Source organism: Danio aesculapii, chromosome 24, assembly GCF_903798145.1.
Source record: "Danio aesculapii chromosome 24, fDanAes4.1, whole genome shotgun sequence".
In the NCBI taxonomy this organism is placed as follows: domain Eukaryota; kingdom Metazoa; phylum Chordata; class Actinopteri; order Cypriniformes; family Danionidae; genus Danio; species Danio aesculapii.
In genome coordinates, this window is record NC_079458.1 from 937,792 (window position 1) to 956,027 (window position 18,236).

At 34.5% G+C, this 18,236-nt stretch overlaps 1 protein-coding gene across 1 annotated transcript in view; it reads left to right on the forward strand.

Annotated features, from left to right (window-relative positions):
• scn5lab (sodium channel, voltage gated, type V-like, alpha b) overlaps positions 1-18,236 on the forward strand; it is a 215,579-nt gene that overhangs the window by 102,729 nt on the left and 94,614 nt on the right. Inside the window, exons 13-15 of the mRNA XM_056450963.1 lie at positions 2,856-3,094; positions 12,307-12,480; positions 14,768-15,124. Coding sequence (XP_056306938.1) covers positions 2,856-3,094; positions 12,307-12,480; positions 14,768-15,124 — 770 coding nt within the window. The remainder of the gene's footprint in view (positions 1-2,855; positions 3,095-12,306; positions 12,481-14,767; positions 15,125-18,236) is intronic.

Consider the following 18,236-nt stretch of genomic DNA (forward strand, 5'->3'; position numbering starts at 1 on the left):
ATTTGGTCTGATTTCACTGGAGAAGCTTTTTAATATTAGAAAAACAACATTAAAGCATCGTGAACCTTTTAAAAGTGGTTTAAATGTGCAATAATTACCAAAGTACAGTAATTAGTGATGAAACATCTAGAACTAATAGCAAAAGACTATACATTTTGTAACTTAATACCTCTAGTAATTTCTTTTCAGATTTATGTGAAGTTGCATTATCATTTTGTGAATTATTCATTGAGACAGGGTTATACACCTACTCTAATAATAGTGCAATGTTATTTAAGCTCATTACTATTTTAGATTATAGTGAAATACAATGAAAACGTGTGAGCCTTGAGGAACAAACTAAACAGAAACAAATTAAACTTGAGAGAACCAATCTGAATCCCTCAGAAACACCTGTCAATCATTGTGCACTTCTGGTTTGCAAACATCAGATTGGTTGACATGTTTGGAGGCGGAGTTTAAGAGACAAAAATACAAAATGGAGTCAGTGGATCGAGCTGTAAGTGTTTGGTTTTAACAAGAGCAAATATTAAAAGTCTAAAAGAGCATTGATGTTGTTTTAAAGATTGTTGACTTGAGTTTAGTGATGGAAGAAGCTGAGCTTTTCAAACTTTGAAAGATAAACCAATTGCTTCTCAAAATGATTCACTATTTCATAGCATTGGAAACACCTCATGCTAGTGATACCTTTGAGGTAATGTTGGTTTTATACTTGCACATTGGTTCAGAGACAACTTGTGACATGCTTTCTATATTGTTTAATGTGGTAATGTGGTGAATATTTGGTCTGAAATCACATGTAAATATGACTTTAGCACAACATTAGCACTATTTAATTGACTGTGAACAATGCTCTATTTTGATTATCATTGGCTGCTAATATGATTTCACTATTTAGAATTTGCAAATGACACTTTTCTGAAATTATATTATAAGGGAGAATGTTTGAATGTGTAAATATAAAACCAACTTTACCTCAGTGGGATACCTGCTGGTCAAAATCAAGTAAATGCAAGAAAAACTCAGACAAACATCTATGAATATGCACAAGGCAATCACAAAGCAAATGACATTACATTGAAAGTATGACCTATCAAAATTCACTTATCATGTCATATAATAGAATATGATTATTTGTTGTACATTTCAAGGTTTCTATTGTTTGAATTGTTCATTCTGTGCACTATATAGAAAAAAAATGAATCAAATTAATCGTTCTAGTCATCTCAACTTACATTAGTCAATACACACTCTAGGCACATCAGAGACTTCTTTTACATGTTGTAAAAAGAGCCATGATAGGTCATCTTGATGAAATCATGCTGATTTATTACATTTGAGGTAAAGTTGGTTTTATATTCACAAATTTGGACTTTCTCCTTAATTTAATTTCAGAAAGGTATTCTTTGCCAGCTCTAAATAGTGAAATCATGTCAGCAGCAGCAAATGACTATCATTGTTCACAGTCAGTTAAATAGAGCTGATGTTGTTTTCAAGTTATATTTACAGTACATGTGATTTCAGTCTGAATATTCACAGTAGCATGGGAAACAGTATAGGGCAAACTAGGGCCCATGGTAACCTTTGATTTGGCCCATTTCCATCGCATCTGAGAAGAGATGCAGAGTGATGGGAAGGTTAGGGGCCAATGCCTATAACCTCCTAGGGCTTGAGTGTCCACATTCAGGGACAGCACATTTTAGCTCTTAAGCGGCTATTTAAAATACTTTGAGTGTTTTATATTTTGTTACAGACATACAGTGTCATCCTGCAACTGTTTTGCAGCACATGAAATGTCCCAAACACTATTTTAACTGTCCAAAATGGAAAAAAATGTTGTTTTTACTCTCTGATCGTCAAAAAAATACAAATAAAAATTCTATGTTAATATGCATTAAAAAAACATTTAGGAAAAAGGGTTTTATGTAAATTCGGACCACGAGTCCACATATACGGACATCATTTCTCTCTACAAGTACATCAAATCAAAAGAGAAAACTTAGATTTGGATTCTAATTAGGTTCAGTAAGCCCAAATAGCTAAGAGAAATAAAAATGCATGTAAAAACAGCTTGGGCCTTAAGAGAGGTTGTCATTTCTTTTTTCTTTTTTGTTGTTTGTTTAATTGTTGAGCTACGAAAAAAGCCAAATGAAATGTTTTAATTAAAAGTTATGCATTGACTTTAAAATATTAATACTGTCACTTGAAGAAAATGAGTGGTGTCTTCAGCATTCAACACTAAATGTGCTTATGTTTTTATTGTAAGAAGTTCATTATGGTGACATGGTGCCTCACAGCAAGAAGGTCACTGGTTCGAGTGTCCCGGCTGGATCAGTTGGCGTTTTTCTGTGTGGAGTTTGTATGTTCTCCCCGAATGGTGTGGGTTTCCTCTGGGTGCTCCGGTTTCCCCCACAGTCCAAACACATGCGCTATAGGGGAACTGATTAACTAAATTGGCCTTTGTGTGTGCGTGGGTGTGTTTAAATGAGTGTGTATGGGTGTTTCCCAGTACTGGGTTGCAGCTGGAAGGGCATCTGCTGCGTAAAACATATGCTGGAATAGTGATACACAAGAGACTAAACCGAAGGAAAATGAATGAATGACGTTCATTATAAAAGTATAATTAATACAGTTCGCATTAGGAAATTACCATGGCAGCTTTAATGGTATGTTCACCTCTGGCCCACCACCCTCAATCAAGTTTGGTTTTTGACCTTTCATAAGCAAATATAAGGAGTCTATCACATGCCAACTTTACCTCAACATTGAAGCATGCCACAGCTTCGAAACAAATATTCCAAAAGATGAAGCAGTGTTATGAAAGCAGCCATCATTAATTGTGTTTTGTGTGTCAGAGCTGGAGGAGGCGCAGCAGAAGTGTCACCCGTGCTGGTACGTGTTTGCGCACAATATCTGGTTGTGGACGTGTTCTCCGCGCTGGCTGAAGGTGAAGGAGTGGGTGAAGATCATGGTGATGGACCCGTTTCTGGATCTGGCCATCACCATCTGCATCGTCCTCAACACACTGTTCATGGCGCTGGAGCATTACCCCATGACGGACGAGTTCAACCGCATGCTGTCTGTCGGAAACCTGGTGAGACGCACACTTTTACTGCATATTTACACGCACACTTCATTTACTGTCACAGTCAATGATATTACTGTAGTCTTCAGGGTCACATGATCCTTCTGGGGTCAGTATAATATGAGGATCGAGAGACATTTCTGATTATTCTCATCAGAGCTGAAAACAGTTGTGCTGCTTCAAGTTTCTGAAATAGACAAATATAGACAAGAATACACAAATATATCCTCTTATAAACTGGCCAGTCGCTGCAGGAGTGTTGTGGCGTGTGTTGTGTAGATGTGTGTATGTGTGTGTGTTGGATCGTTGCATGTACTGAGCTGCAGAAATGTTGTGTTGTTGTAGATTTATGTCTGTGTGTGTGTGTTGGTTGGGGGGGGGGGCGCAGGGGGTCAATGCATGCACTGAGCTGCAGAAGTGTTGTTGGTGTGTGTGTGTGCAGGGTGGTCATTATGAACACAGCTGCAGGAGTAAAGTGTAGTAGGTGTGTATGGGGGGTGTTGCATGCACTGAGCTGCAGGAATGTTGTCGGTTTGTGTGTATGTTGGGGGATTATTGCATGCAATGAGCTGTAGATGTGGTGTGTGTTGTAGAGTAGGTGTATGTTGGGGGGGTTATTGTGTGTGTGTGTATGTTGGGGGGGGTTATTGCATGTGCTGAGCTGCAGGTTTGTAGGTAGGTGTGTGTGTGTAGGGTGTTCATTATGAGCACAGCTGCAGGAGTGTAGTGTAGTAGGTGTGTATGGGGGGGGGTGTTGCATGCACTGAGCTGCAGGACTGTTGTAGGTTTGTGTGTGTGTTGGGGGATTATTGCATGCGCTGAGCTGTAGACGGTTTGTGTGTTGTGCAGTAGGTGTGTGTGTATGTTGGGGGGTTATTGCATGTGCTGAGCTGTAGGAGTGTTGTGTGTGTGTTTGTGTGTGATGGGAGATCATTGCGTGAACTTAACTGCAGGAGTGTTGTGTTTTGTGAGTGTGCAAGTGTGTGTGCTGGGTCGTTGCATGCGCTGAGCTGCAGAAGAGGTGTGTGTTGTGTTGGTATGTGTTTTGCCTGCTGCTGTTTTGAACTCTGTCGTCTGTAGATTAAAGTGTGGAGCGTTCATCTCCTTCAGCAGAGTTTCTCCTCCATCAGATCAGATCAGATCTGTCCGTCTCTCTCCAACTCTGCTCTCTCTGGATCTCTCCATAACATGACGCCTCACACTGCAGCTATCAAATATAAAGTGTTTTGTTTTGTGGTAGCACTGTCGCCTCACAGACAGAAGGTCGCTGGTTCGAGTCCCGGCTGGCCCAGGAGTGTTTCTGTGTGGAGTTCTGCATGTTCTGTTGACCGTGTGCTACAATGCGAGAGTAAAAGCTCATTGTTGCGATCATTTTAGACCTTCTGTTTCAGTTTCCTGTGGGAGAAATGACTAGGAATAATAAACAGCAGAAAACAGTCAAACTACTCGCTCTGCAAACAAGTGTGTTCATGACTGTACATAAAAAGAAGAATGAGATAATGAGGAGACATCAGTTTGCATCCTCAAGCAGCAGAACGAGCTGTTTTTAATGTATAAAAATACATGGAAGTGAATGAGAGTCTCGAGCCAAAAAGATTCCAATAGCTGCTCCTGCTCGTACCTCAAGAATAAGGTCTATAGGTGAACTGAATAAACTGTAGTGTATGTGTGTGTGAATGAGAATGTGTTCGGGTGTTTCTCCAGTGCTGGATTGTGGCTGGAAGGGCATCCGATACATTAAAACATATGCATGAGTATGCATGGGCCGGTGTAAGATTCTGACGTTATGATAACCTTTGGGTAAAAATATCATGGTTTAAACAGCATCTTTGGATATCTTCTCTGAGATAGTGTTGTCCTAAACACTACAAAAGTAAATAAATAAATAAAAATTGTACACACACCATAGAAACGGTATAGTAGAAATGTTTGACCATTTTAAAACCTTGAGTTTTCCAAACCGCGGTATACCTTGAAAACGGTTATTGTCCCATGACTGTGCATGAGTAATTGGTGGTTCATTTCATTGTGGCAACCTCTAATAAATCAGGGACTAAGCCGAAGAATTGTGAGTGTGTGAATTTGCAACCTTTTTTAGTACTGGTTGCCAAGGTTGGATTCAGTAAAACAAGTAATACTTCAAAAACTGATGCAGATTTTTCTTGTTATTTTCCTTTTTTTTTTATTGCTTATTTATATATTACAGTTAGCTGTAACATTTACAAGCTATTTATTTCATTGTATTTATTTTTGCTGTGGCCGTTGCCAAGATAACATTTTGGAAGTTTCATAAATATAATATATAATATTTTTCATTAACAATTTATTATTATTATTATTATTATTATTATTATTATTATTATTATTATTATTATTGCCAAGACATTTAATTTAATTTAATTTTATTTTATTTTAGATAATTTATTTTGGCATTTTTGGATTTTAATTAAAAAAATACTTTTAACACTTTATTATTATTATTATTATTATTATTATTATTATTATTATTATTGCCAAGGCATTTTATTTTATTTTATTTTGGATAATTTATTTTGGCATTTTTAGATTTTCATAAAAATATATATAATACTTTTCATTAACACCTTATTATTATTATTATCATCATCATCATTAATATTATTATTATTATTATTTTGTATTTTATTTATTCTATTATTATTTGAAAAACTAGGAAAACTAGGTTTCTCTTGGAAGTGTTGTGAGTGAGGCCAGCAGGGGGCACTCAACCTGTGGTCTGTGTGAGTCCTAATGCCCCAATATAGTGAAGGGGACACTATAATGTCAGTGAGCGCCGTCTTTCAGATGAGACGTTAAACCGAGCTCCTGACTATCTGTGGTCAATACTAATCTCATGGCTCTTCTGGTAAAGAGTAGGGGTGTAACACTGGTGTCCTGGCCAAATTCCCTCCATCAGCCCTTACCCATCATGGCCTCCCAATCATCCCCATCCCCTGAATTGACTCTGACTGTCTCTCCACTCCACCAATAGCTGGTGTGTGGTGAAGCACTGGCGCTGTTGTCCTGTGGCTGCCGTCGCATCATCCAAGTGAATGCTGCACACTGCTGGTGGTGTGGCGAGACCCCCCTCATGATTGTGAAGCACTTTGGGTGTATGGCCATACATGATAAATGCACTATATAAATACACTACTTGCATTACTTAACTCTTTATTCCAATTTAATCATAATAATTATCATCACTATTAACATTCACACTAAGCTGTACAAAACGAATGTGTCATTGTATGTGTGAGTGTGAAAGCGTCCTGACTGCGGTGTGTGTGTTTTTAGACAGGTTTGTTTCAGAGATGTGATGTTTGCTGTCAGCTGATTGACGTCGGTGTGAACTGTTGCATGTTCGGCTGATTCTGCATTTCACAAAGAGACACAGTCAGACAGCCCTGAGTCATACAGTGTGTGTGTGTGTGTGTGTGTGTGTGTGTGTGTGTCTCAGGCCTCAGGTCGCAGCAGATGAGAGTCAGAGGTCACATGTTGTTTGTAATCTGTGTTAGATGGAAAAACACACACTGACGGGTGGAAAGACACTGAAGACCCAGAGGAAGACACACAAACAGAGACAGATACACGCAAACACACAAACAAACTTACAGACACACACAGAATGAACCGCCAACTATTCCAGCATATGTTTGACACAGCGGATGCCCTTCCAGCTGCAACCCAGTACTGGGAAACACCCATACACACTCACAGACTCTCATACACTACGGCCAATTGAGTTCATCAATTCCCCTATAGCGCATGTGTTTGGACTGTGGGGGAAACCGGAGCACCCGGAGGAAACCCACACCAACACGGGGAGAACATGCAAACTCCACACAGAAATGCCAACTGGCCCGGCCGGGGCTCGAACCAGCAACCTTCTTGCTGTGAGGCTATTTTGCTACCCTCTGCACCACCATGACCCCCTTTTTTCTATTTAATTTCAATATTTTTTAAAGTATATTTACATTTATATTTTAAATATTTCATTTTTAGCTTTAATAATTGTAGATTAATTTAATTTATCATGTAAGTTTCCAGTTCAACATTTCAGTTTTATTGATTAAAAATAAAGATAAATTTTATAATTGTTTTTAATTATTTCAGCTTTATTGTATTTGTCAACTCTCATTTTTAATAATCTTAATAATATCACATATTATTTTAGATTCATATATTAATGCATGCATTGTTTTATAGTGGGATTGGTGGCGTTTGTTTATTTAAGCTGTTATAAAAAAAAGTCTTAAAGGGGCAGTTCACCCAAAACTGAGCGTTTACTCACTGTTTTTCCCTCCCTCAAGTGTTTCACGAGTTTCTTTCATATACTAAACACAAATGAAGACATTTTGAAAAAATGCATAGTAGAAAAAATAAATACTATGAAAGTCAGTGGTTACAGGTTTCCAAATCTTTAAGTTACTTTCTTATACTAAACACAAATGAAGATATTTTGAAAAATGCTGAAAACCTTTTACCGTTGGCTTACATATACTGTTGGAAAACCAATACTATGGAAATCAGTAGTTACAGGTTATCAATTCTTTGTGAGTTTATTTATTCTTTGTTAAACAAACACATAAGAAGATATTTTGAAAAATGCTGAAAACCTGTTACCATTGACTTTCATAGTAGGAAAAACAAATACTATGGAAGTCAGTAGTTACAGGTTTCCAATTCTTTGTGATTTTATTTATTCTGTTAAACAAACACATAAGAAGATACTTTGAAAAATGCTGAAACCTGTAACTATTGACTTTCATAGTAGGAAAAAAAACTATGGAAGTTAATGGTTACAGATTTCCAATTCTTTATTACTTTATTTCTTTTGTTAAACAAACACATAAGAAGATATTTTGAAAAATGCTGAAATCTGTAACCATTAGCTTACAAAGTAGTAAAAACAAATACTATGGAATTCAATTGTTGCAGGTTTTCAAATCTTTAAGTTACATTCTTCTGTTGAACACAATGCTGAAGATATTTTGAAAAATGCTGAAAACCTGTAACCATTGACTTGCATAGTAGGAAAAACAAATTCCATGGAAACCAATTGTTACAGGCTTCCAAAATTCTTCAAAATCTAATTTGTGTTCAACAGAAGAGAGTCATAAAGGTGTGAAACATGTACATGATGACAGAATTTAGATTTTTGGGTGAACTTTAAATGTACCCTATAGTCCTCTGTAGTCCCTGTAGTCAGGCTGCAGTGAGCTGAAAAAGCTGAAAGTGAGCATCACAGTACTGGAGGCTTTATTGACCTTATCTTTAATGCAGAAGTGTGCACGTTTTTGCGATTGTTTTAGAACTTCCGATTCAGTTGCCGATGGGAGAAATGACTAGGAATAATAAACGGTCACACTATTTACTCTACAAACAAGTGCTTGCATTACAATACAGACAAAGTAGAATAATGTCATAAGAAAGTATCAGTTTGCAACACCAAGCAGCAAAACGAGCTGTTTTTAACGTTTAAAAATGAATGGAAGTGAATGAGAGCGGAAGTTTCGAACCAAAATGATTTAAATGGCTGCGCCCGCTCATACGCAGAGAATAAGGTGAATAGCAGATGATCAGCTCTTATGTTCACTCACACCTACAGCACTCATTACAGACCTTCTCTTTATTTTTTTATTCAGCCTTTTTAATGTTATTTATTATCTTTTTTGTTGGATATCCTGCATGTGTTTTCTGGTATTTTGCTTTTCACAGTGCTCTGAATAGGTTTATTTATTTATTTACTTTTTTGGATTACCTTAATTTATTGTTTATTAATTTATTTTTAAACACATATTTTGTTCATCCATAATGCATTATTTTTTCATTAGAGTTTTTTTTTATTTTACTTTTTGTATTTTAGATATTAAATTATTTATGTTTTTTATATTCTGACAAATTTATTTATTTATTTACTCATTTATTTATCTTTGGAGGATAATTGTATTTTATGCCCTGCAATACATTATTTTTATATTTGACTTTTTTTAACTTTTAAATTATTATCATTTATTTATGTTTTATATATCCTGAGAAATCTGTCTGTCTGTCTGCCTGCCTGCCTGCCTGCCTGCCTGCCTGCCTGTCTGTCTGCCTGTCTATTTTCGCATTTTACTTTTATTATCATTTATTAGTTTTTTATGTCATGAGAAATGTATTTATTTATTTACTTTTATCTTTGGATAGTTATTTTGTTGAATGTCCCACAATACACTCCTTTTGTATTTTACTTAAAAGGTTTAGGTTATTATTATTTATTTGTGTGTGTGTTTTCAATGTCCTGAGAAAAGCTTGTTTGTTTGTTTGTTTGCTTGCTTGTTTATATTTATACATTTTTATTAATTAGTTTTTTGTTGTTTTTAAATTACTTTGTTTGATAAAATGTGACCTGAATTTACTTTTTTATTTTTATAAAGTGGATTTTAAAAAAAATAGAGATTTTTAATAAAAAAAAATAAATTAAAAAAATGTGTGTATATGTGTATATATATATGTATATATATATGTATATATATATGTATATATGTATATATATATATATATATATATACATATATATATATATATATATATATATATATATATATATATATATATATATATATATATATATATATATATATATATATATATATATATATATATAAATATTTGTATTTATAATTTTGGGTTACGGCTGGAAGGGCATCCGCTGCGTAAAACATATGCTGGATAAGTGGGTGATTCATTCCGCTGTGGTGATCCCTGATGAACAAAGGGACTAAGCCAAAAAGAAAATGAATGTGGCCACGAGAAGTGCTTCTGAGTGTGTTTTCATGCGCCGGCCCCTCAGAGGAGACGGAGCTGTTTTTGCAGGTCTGGGTTTATTGGTCAGATGAAAGAGCTCATTAGAGGCTGATCTTCTGCTCTGCTCATCTTCACAGTGTGTGTTTTCTGCTGGCGTGTCACGTATCACAGTCACATCCAAACACTCACACACACTGAACAAGAAACAGAGCAACTTTTATGACAAAGAAAACACACAGCGAACCGCAGACCTGCTGATGCCGCTGCACGCAACTCATGCAGATCAAATGCCTGTCAATCACAACACTGCACACAAGCTCCACCCACTACACAACAAGCTCCACCCACAACACAACAAGCTCTGCCCACTACATAAGCTCTGCCCACTATACATTTGTTTATACATATAGTTGAAGTCAGAATTATTCTCCCTCCTATGAACTTTTTTACTGTCAAATATTTCCCAAATGATGTTGAACAGATTCAGGAGTTTTTCACAGTATTTCCTCTAATATTTTTTCTTCTGGAGAAAGTCTTATTTGTTTTATTTCGGCTAGAATAAAAGCAGTTTTTAATTGATTTAAAGCCATTTTAAAGTCAATATTATTAGTCCCTTAAAGCAATATTAGTTTTGGATTGCCTCCAGAACAAACCACTGTTATACAATGACTTGCCTAATTACCCTAACTTTACCCTAATTACCCTAGTTAAGCCTTTAAATGTCACTTTAAGCTGTATAGAAGTGTCTTGAACAATATAGTCTAATATTATTTACTGTCATCATGGTAAAGATAAAATAAATCAGTTATTAGAGATGAGTTATTAAAACTATTATGATTAGAAATGTGTTGAGGAAGTCTCTCTGTTAAACAGAAATTGGGCACAAAATATACTTCTGAATTCACCTGTATATTTGACATTTTATAATTAGCTTTTTCATGCCAAAGTTCTGTTTGTCAGATTTCTGGGTTTCATTTTTGCTATTATAATTTTGATTACCACTGAGTTTGTCACGTTTCTGACTGTTTGCAGCATATTTCAGAGTTGGTCACATTTACTTTTTTGTAACGTAATTCTGAGTTTGTTGCCTTTCCGATTTATTTATTTTTTTTGTAATGTAATTCTGAGATTGTCATATATCTGGATTTTCATAGCATAATTCAGAGATTTTTGCATTTCTTTTTGTAAAGTATTTCTGACTTTCTTGCATTTCCGACGCATTTTCTACGCTATTCTGAGTTTTTCATATTTTTTAGTTTTTGTAATGTAATTACAAAAGAGGTTTAAAATTTTCTGGCTTTTTGTAACTCAATTAAGACTTTATTTTTATTTTTTCCATTTCTGACTTTTCATATCATAATTCTAAGTTTGTCGAATTTCCGACTTTATATACTATATCCACTTTATATACTGTAAATGAAGGCTGCACAATATATCGCTTTAGGATCAATATCACAATACTGTATGTGCATCCGCAATAGTCACAACACAGGATCTGCAATGTCAAACCAGGAACTACATTTGAAAACACTCAGGATTTGTGGAGTTATTGCAAAGTTTAACCATAAAGTTACCAAAAGATTTATCATTTCTGTATTTTTATAATTTCAGTCAGTTTAAAGTATTCAGGCATGAGAAATTACATTCATAACTTTAAGAAAGATTCATTGTGTTATATATATATATATATATATATATATATATATATATATAGAGAGAGAGAGAGAGAGAGAGAGAGAGAGAGAGAGAGAGAGAGAGAGAGAGAGAGAGAGAGAGAGAGAGAGAGAGAGAGAGAGAGAGAGAGAGAGAGAGAGAGAGAGAGAGAGAGAGAGAGAGAGAGAGAGAGTGTCTATCTGGTAGACTACAGTGTTCTTTTACAATGGATTAATAACTTTGTGTATCTGAATATTGTCTGACTAAAATATTTTATATGTATAGTATCGTTGCTCTACTGTATTTCCTCCATGTTTATGATAGGTTTGTTATAGTTTATATACACTAAAAAATGATCCAAAGAGGATTCCTCAGAATTACCTTCTTTTTATTTTACGTTAAGTGGTTGTACACTTTATGTAGGCTGAATTTAAACAAAGGAATTAAGTTGAGCATTACTAAATTTAAATAGTTTGTTTCAATTCAACACATAAATTATTTGCAATAATTTTGCAGACATAATTTTCATCAGTGTAGATGTACTCCCTTACAAAATCATCTTAATGTATCTAAAACTATGAATTATTTCCAAATAGACCTAAACATTTCCTCTGGTGAAATTGTTCAATATTGCTATATACATATGGTATAAAATAAAGAGCCCCAATGTCAGTTTTTTCCAATATAGTGGAGTAAATTATGATTAAATATTCAGTATTATGGAGTCTAATTATGTTTTCTCCTTCTTGTGTGGTCGTCAGGTCTTCACAGGGATCTTCACGGCTGAAATGGTGCTGAAGATCATCGCTCTGGACCCGTATTATTACTTTCAGCAGGGCTGGAACATTTTCGACAGTCTGATCGTCAGTCTGAGTCTGATGGAGCTCGGTTTGTCTAATGTGGAGGGTCTGTCCGTCCTGCGCTCATTCAGACTGGTAAATAAACACATGCAGCGTATACTCTTACTGACAGCAGTGCACACTTCCAGCAGTTAAAACTAAGTTTAAGAAGTATATAAAAATATCAAAAATATATTACTCTAACTAACTTTCTCCGTAGACACTGATTTTGAACAATACATTTATATGTAGAGTTGAAGTCAGAATTATTAGCCCCCTTTGATTTCCTTTTTCTTTTTAAAATATTTCCCAAATTATGTTTAACAGAGCAAAGAAATTTTCACAGTATTTCATATAATATTTTTTCTTCTGGAGAAAGTCTTATTTGTTTTATTTCGGCTAGAATAAAAGCAGTTTTTAATTGTTTAAAACCCATTTTAAGGTCAATATTATTAGCCCCTTTAAGATATATTTTTTTTATAGTCTACAGCAGTGTTTCCCAACCCTGTTCCTGAAGGCACACCAACAGTGCACATTTTCAACCTCTCCCTAATCAAACACACCTGAATCAACATTAGAAAAGACCCCAAAACCTGAAACGAATGGGTCAGATAAGGGAGACATACAAAATATGTACTGTTGGTGTGCCTCCAGGAACAGGGTTGGGAAACACTGGTCTACAGAACAAACCATTGTTATGCAATAACTTGCCTAATTACCCTAACCTGGCTAATTAGCCTAGTTAAGCCTTTAAATGTCACTTTAAGCTGTATAGAAGTGTCTTGAAGAATATCTAGTCTAATATTATTTACTGTCATCATGACAAAGAGAAAATAAATCAGTTATTAAGGCAAGGCAAGTTTATTTCTATAGCACATTTCATACACAGTGCCAATTCAAAGTGCTTTACATAAACAAGAAAAAAAGAAACAAGTATAAGAAAAATAAAAACAAATAATAAAAATGTTAATAAAAATAAAATAAATTAGCATAAAAACAGATCAAATGTGTTATAAATAAATGTGTTATAAATAATATTAAAACTATTATGCTTAGAAATGTGTTGGAAAAAATCTTCTCTCTGTTAAACAGAAATTGGGGGAAAAAATAAACAGAGGGCTAATAAATCAGGGGGTTTAATAATTCTGTAATTTAATAATTTTAACTATATATATTTATATGCTTTTTTCATTTTTCCACTCATTGCTTTTACTGTATCTGTATATTGCTCATAATGTATCTGACTCTGTCTGTATGTTGTGTGTTTACTCATTTATTGTTGATCAGTGTGCACTATTTTCTGATGTAAAATTTATATTTGGAAAAAAGCAATTACAATCCTCTTTGTAGCTGCTGTTAGATGGTCTGATTGACTATAAAGTTAATATTGACTCGAGATTAAAAACCATTGTTTTTTTTTTTTTACTTGACTTGACTGTTACGTGGTCTAATTGATAATAAATAGTTTTTTACTTGCTTAAAAACCATCTCTCGCTTACCCCGCTGGCAGATTATTATGCTTGATTTAAGGAAAAACTCACTTAATTTTGACTTGTGTCTAAAAACAAGGTCAAATAGATTTCTTCTTGATTTAAGAATTTTTAGATATTTGGACTAGAAACAAGACAAACCTCAAGCATTTTTAGGAGTGCATATGTTGTGTAGCTACTGTCAAATGGTCTGATTGACAATAAAGTTGACTTAAGACTCGATATGGCATTGATATGGCAATGTGTTCATCGTAGTGATGTGCAATACTGAGTCCATATTATCATTTATCATCTGGATGTGTTTTTGAGGCCTGTGTAAGATTAGTAACTTTACTAACCATTAATTTCATTGTATTATTTACATTTCTATTATTCTATTGCTGTATCTGAATACTGTTAAATGCGGATAGAGATAAAACACTGTTAGTTTCAGTTTACTGTATTTATCTATACATGTAGATTGTTTATTAGATGTTATGCAGATGCTCGATCTAACATGATAAATGCTTTCCAATTAGAGATATTCAAGTCATTTAGTAAAATTGTAATCATATCGCAATATTTATCGCATAATAGCAAAATAGTGCAATGATAGACTTCTGCAGCATCGTGCAGCCTAGTCTTGGTGGACGCTTGTACAGAACTTTGGTAAACACTTGTTTTTAAAAGCGCTTTACTGTCAATTTGACCATGTAACAGTCAAGTCAATGTTTATTTAGTAAAGTTGATTTTAACTGACTATAAAAAGATTATTTTGCTTGTTTTAAGGAAAAACTGATTTTATTTTCACTCATTTCTGAAAGCAAGACCATATATATTTTTGCATATTCCCTATTGACAATAAAGCTGACTTTGACTTGCTTTTAAAACCATCTCCTGATCTTCTCCTGCAGCTGAGAGTCTTTAAGCTGGCGAAATCCTGGCCGACTCTGAACACACTGATCAAGATCATCGGGAACTCGGTGGGCGCTCTGGGAAACCTGACGCTGGTTCTGGCCATCATCGTCTTCATCTTCGCGGTGGTCGGCATGCAGTTATTCGGGAAGAACTACGATCTGTGCGTCTGTAAGATCTCCAAGGACTGCACGCTTCCCCGCTGGCACATGAAGGACTTCTTCCACTCGTTCCTCATCGTGTTTCGGGTCCTATGTGGAGAGTGGATTGAGACCATGTGGGATTGTATGGAAGTGGCCGGACAGCCGCTCTGCATCCTGGTGTTCATGCTGGTCATGGTCATCGGGAACCTCGTGGTGAGTTTTTCAGCTATTTATTCACTAAATGTGTTTCCATCATAGTTTTAAGATCAGTTGTGTATATACCATTTTTAATTCACATATTTTTTTAACGTTTATTTCCATCTTGCCATTTCTGAGGCATATTTATAAAGAGATTGTTTGAAATACACATAAAATGGGTGGATGGAAACATCGCTAATGACGTAGTGTTGAGGTTTAATGCACATGCACAGTTTAAAGAAATCATTGCAGATTGTCTTAGTACGTATTGAGGTTTTGGTTTATTGTCATTGGCTTAATGCAGCTGTACATTCCTTTAATGAAGCTCTTAGTAAGTTCTTGTGGAGTTTGTTTATTGGCGTTGCTTTAATGGATTTGAATGCACGTGCACACTTTAAAGAAAGCATTGCTGGATGTCTTAAGTTCTTCTTTACTGTCATTGACTTAATGCTGTGGTTTAAGGCGCATGTTTATCTTAAAGAAAGTATTGCTGAATGTCTTGGTAAGTTCTTTTTGGTATGGGTGACACAGTTAATGTACTTAATACATTCTCCTAGCTTTTTATTCTGTCTAAACCGCTGAGAGATAAACGTGGAATCTGCTAAATCACATAGAGAGTCATGTAGTATGGAGGAGAGGGTGTGTGTTTTGACTTCTCAACTGTATTTAATTGGTGTTGAACACGCAAATGAACAGTATTAATGAAGATAGTTGCTTAATATTTCACATGCTTGATTGGGAATTATGAGAACACCATGAAATCCTGCCTAATTTTGACCACAGATACCTGAAGTTCCTCACACAGTTTGTTTGTTTTTTCTCATCTGCTTGATTTATGATTTTTGGCAGTCTATAAACCAGTTTGAGGGATGTAAACAAAAACAATGGTCCCAACATATTTTCTGTTTAACATTTTTAATTTTTATAGCTTCCGAGAATCCAAAAAGAGCCACATGTTGATAAATATTGTTATGATTGCTGTTATAACATGAATTTATGCTTGAATCGCCTCTTGTCTACAGTTATAAAATAGTTTGATAACAAGCAGGAAATGTTCATGAGCCGATGACATGACCACATTGAAATGGTATATACTGTAGTACTCTAAATGTTTTTTCCCTACCTGATTGATTAGTACAGGCCAAAATATGACAATAAGTGATCGTTTTTAGCAGCAATAATTAAATATGTGTTGGCTAAATTTTGTTCAGTGGCTTTGTTTACGTTCTGCTCTCCAACATGGCCGTTTGATTGTCATTGCATCTTTGAAATGTATGGAGCTAACAATATGACAAAATTTGACATGTGCAAATCTGAATTATTGATAAGAGTTATTTAATACAACTGAAAATTATATGCCATTTAAAATAGTTTTGAATTTGATTTTTTTATTTTAATTTTTTACTTGAATAATAACTTATCCGAATTTAGGACAACTTTTTGGAGACTTTTTTTTCCAGTGGATGGCCTCTGACCTTCTTTCTGTGCAATCTGAATTTCATTATGAGTTTTATATTTTTCACCTTGATCTTATGAATTTCTTCTTCATCTTAAACTTGAAACCATATTTTTATAATCTGGAAATTTGTAATCTAGGACTTCAGAACAACAAAAACCAAAATCAACCAAAAAAATAGTCTTATAATCATATGCTCATATGTTCAACTGTTCAATATTAAAGTAAAAAAATAATAATGATAATTAAAAACTCATTTATATTTCATGTAATATTCAAGTTTGCCCCACAAGTCGAAAGGCGTGGTATTGGTGAATTGGGTAAGCTGAAATTTTCCGTAGTGTATGTGTGTGAATGAGTGTGTATAAATGTTTTCCGGTGACGGGTTGCGGATGGAAGGGCGTCCACTGCGTAAAACATGTGCTGGATAAGTTGGCGGTTCATTCCGCTGTGGCGACCTCAGATTAATAAAGGGACTAAGCCAAAAAGAAAATGAATGAATGAATGAATTCAAAATATTTTAATATAAATAATTATATTATGCAAATATTCATGTAAATAATTCCAATTCACATATTTCAAATTCATGTACACTGTGAAAAAACACATTTCTTTGAATGATTTATGCTTTTTTCTCACTTATTTATTTATTCTTTTGAATTTTAACCATGAGAAGTTTGCAAAAGTCATGTTTATTGACATTTTTGTTCGTTTAAAATGCTATATTGTGTATGTTGGTGCTTTAAATTACAGTATAAAAATCTGGTAATAAACTCTGTTTTTTACTGACATATATATATATATATATATATATATATATATATATATATATACATTATTTGTTACACAATATATTGTTTCAAATTTATAAAAGTCACTTTGTTAAACTGTAGAGTTGAATTTTAACATCAAAAGTGTACAGAGCAGAGATAAAAGTCCCAAAATGCAATTCACAACCATAGATAAACAAGAGAAATAAACTGTGAATCATGACAATACGGTGCCTGTAAATTAACACTGCACTATTTTTTACATGACAGTTTTGTCATATTATTAGCTCCATAGAAAGGTCTCTGAATGCTCATAAAGCATAATAGCTGAAATCTAATTGCCGAGGGTCAGATTTACACCCTCTCTGATTAACACCGAGGCTTTTACATGATCCACTCTGTTTGAAACTCTGATTAAAATGATGCAAAAAATAAATACAAACTGATCAAGTAATTAAAATAATTTCTTTTGATTTTAACGCATACAAAAATAATTAATGGCTTGTTGGCTTCGTTTGAAAGACCTGTGATGTCTTTATTGTTTTGCGGATGGTTTTTAATCAAAGTCTTCGTGTGCAGTAATTGGCCCTGGAGCGCCGTTGGTGAATTCTTTTGCACAGAGGCTCATGGGTAACTGATCTCAACAACTCACTGGTTCCTGAGAAAGCCCAAATGTGAGATTGAAATAACAGTGTTTGTGTTTCCGTTACTGAAGTGTGTGATGTTAGCGCCACCAGTGGCATATAATGGAATTGCAATAATAGTGATTGTTTCCGCAGTGGTTTTTATATTGTTTTTGGAAGAACTTTGGATCAGCAAGGCAAAGCAAGTTTATTTCTATAGCACATTTCATACACTGTGGAAATTCAAAGTGCTTTACACAAACAAGAATAAAAAAGAC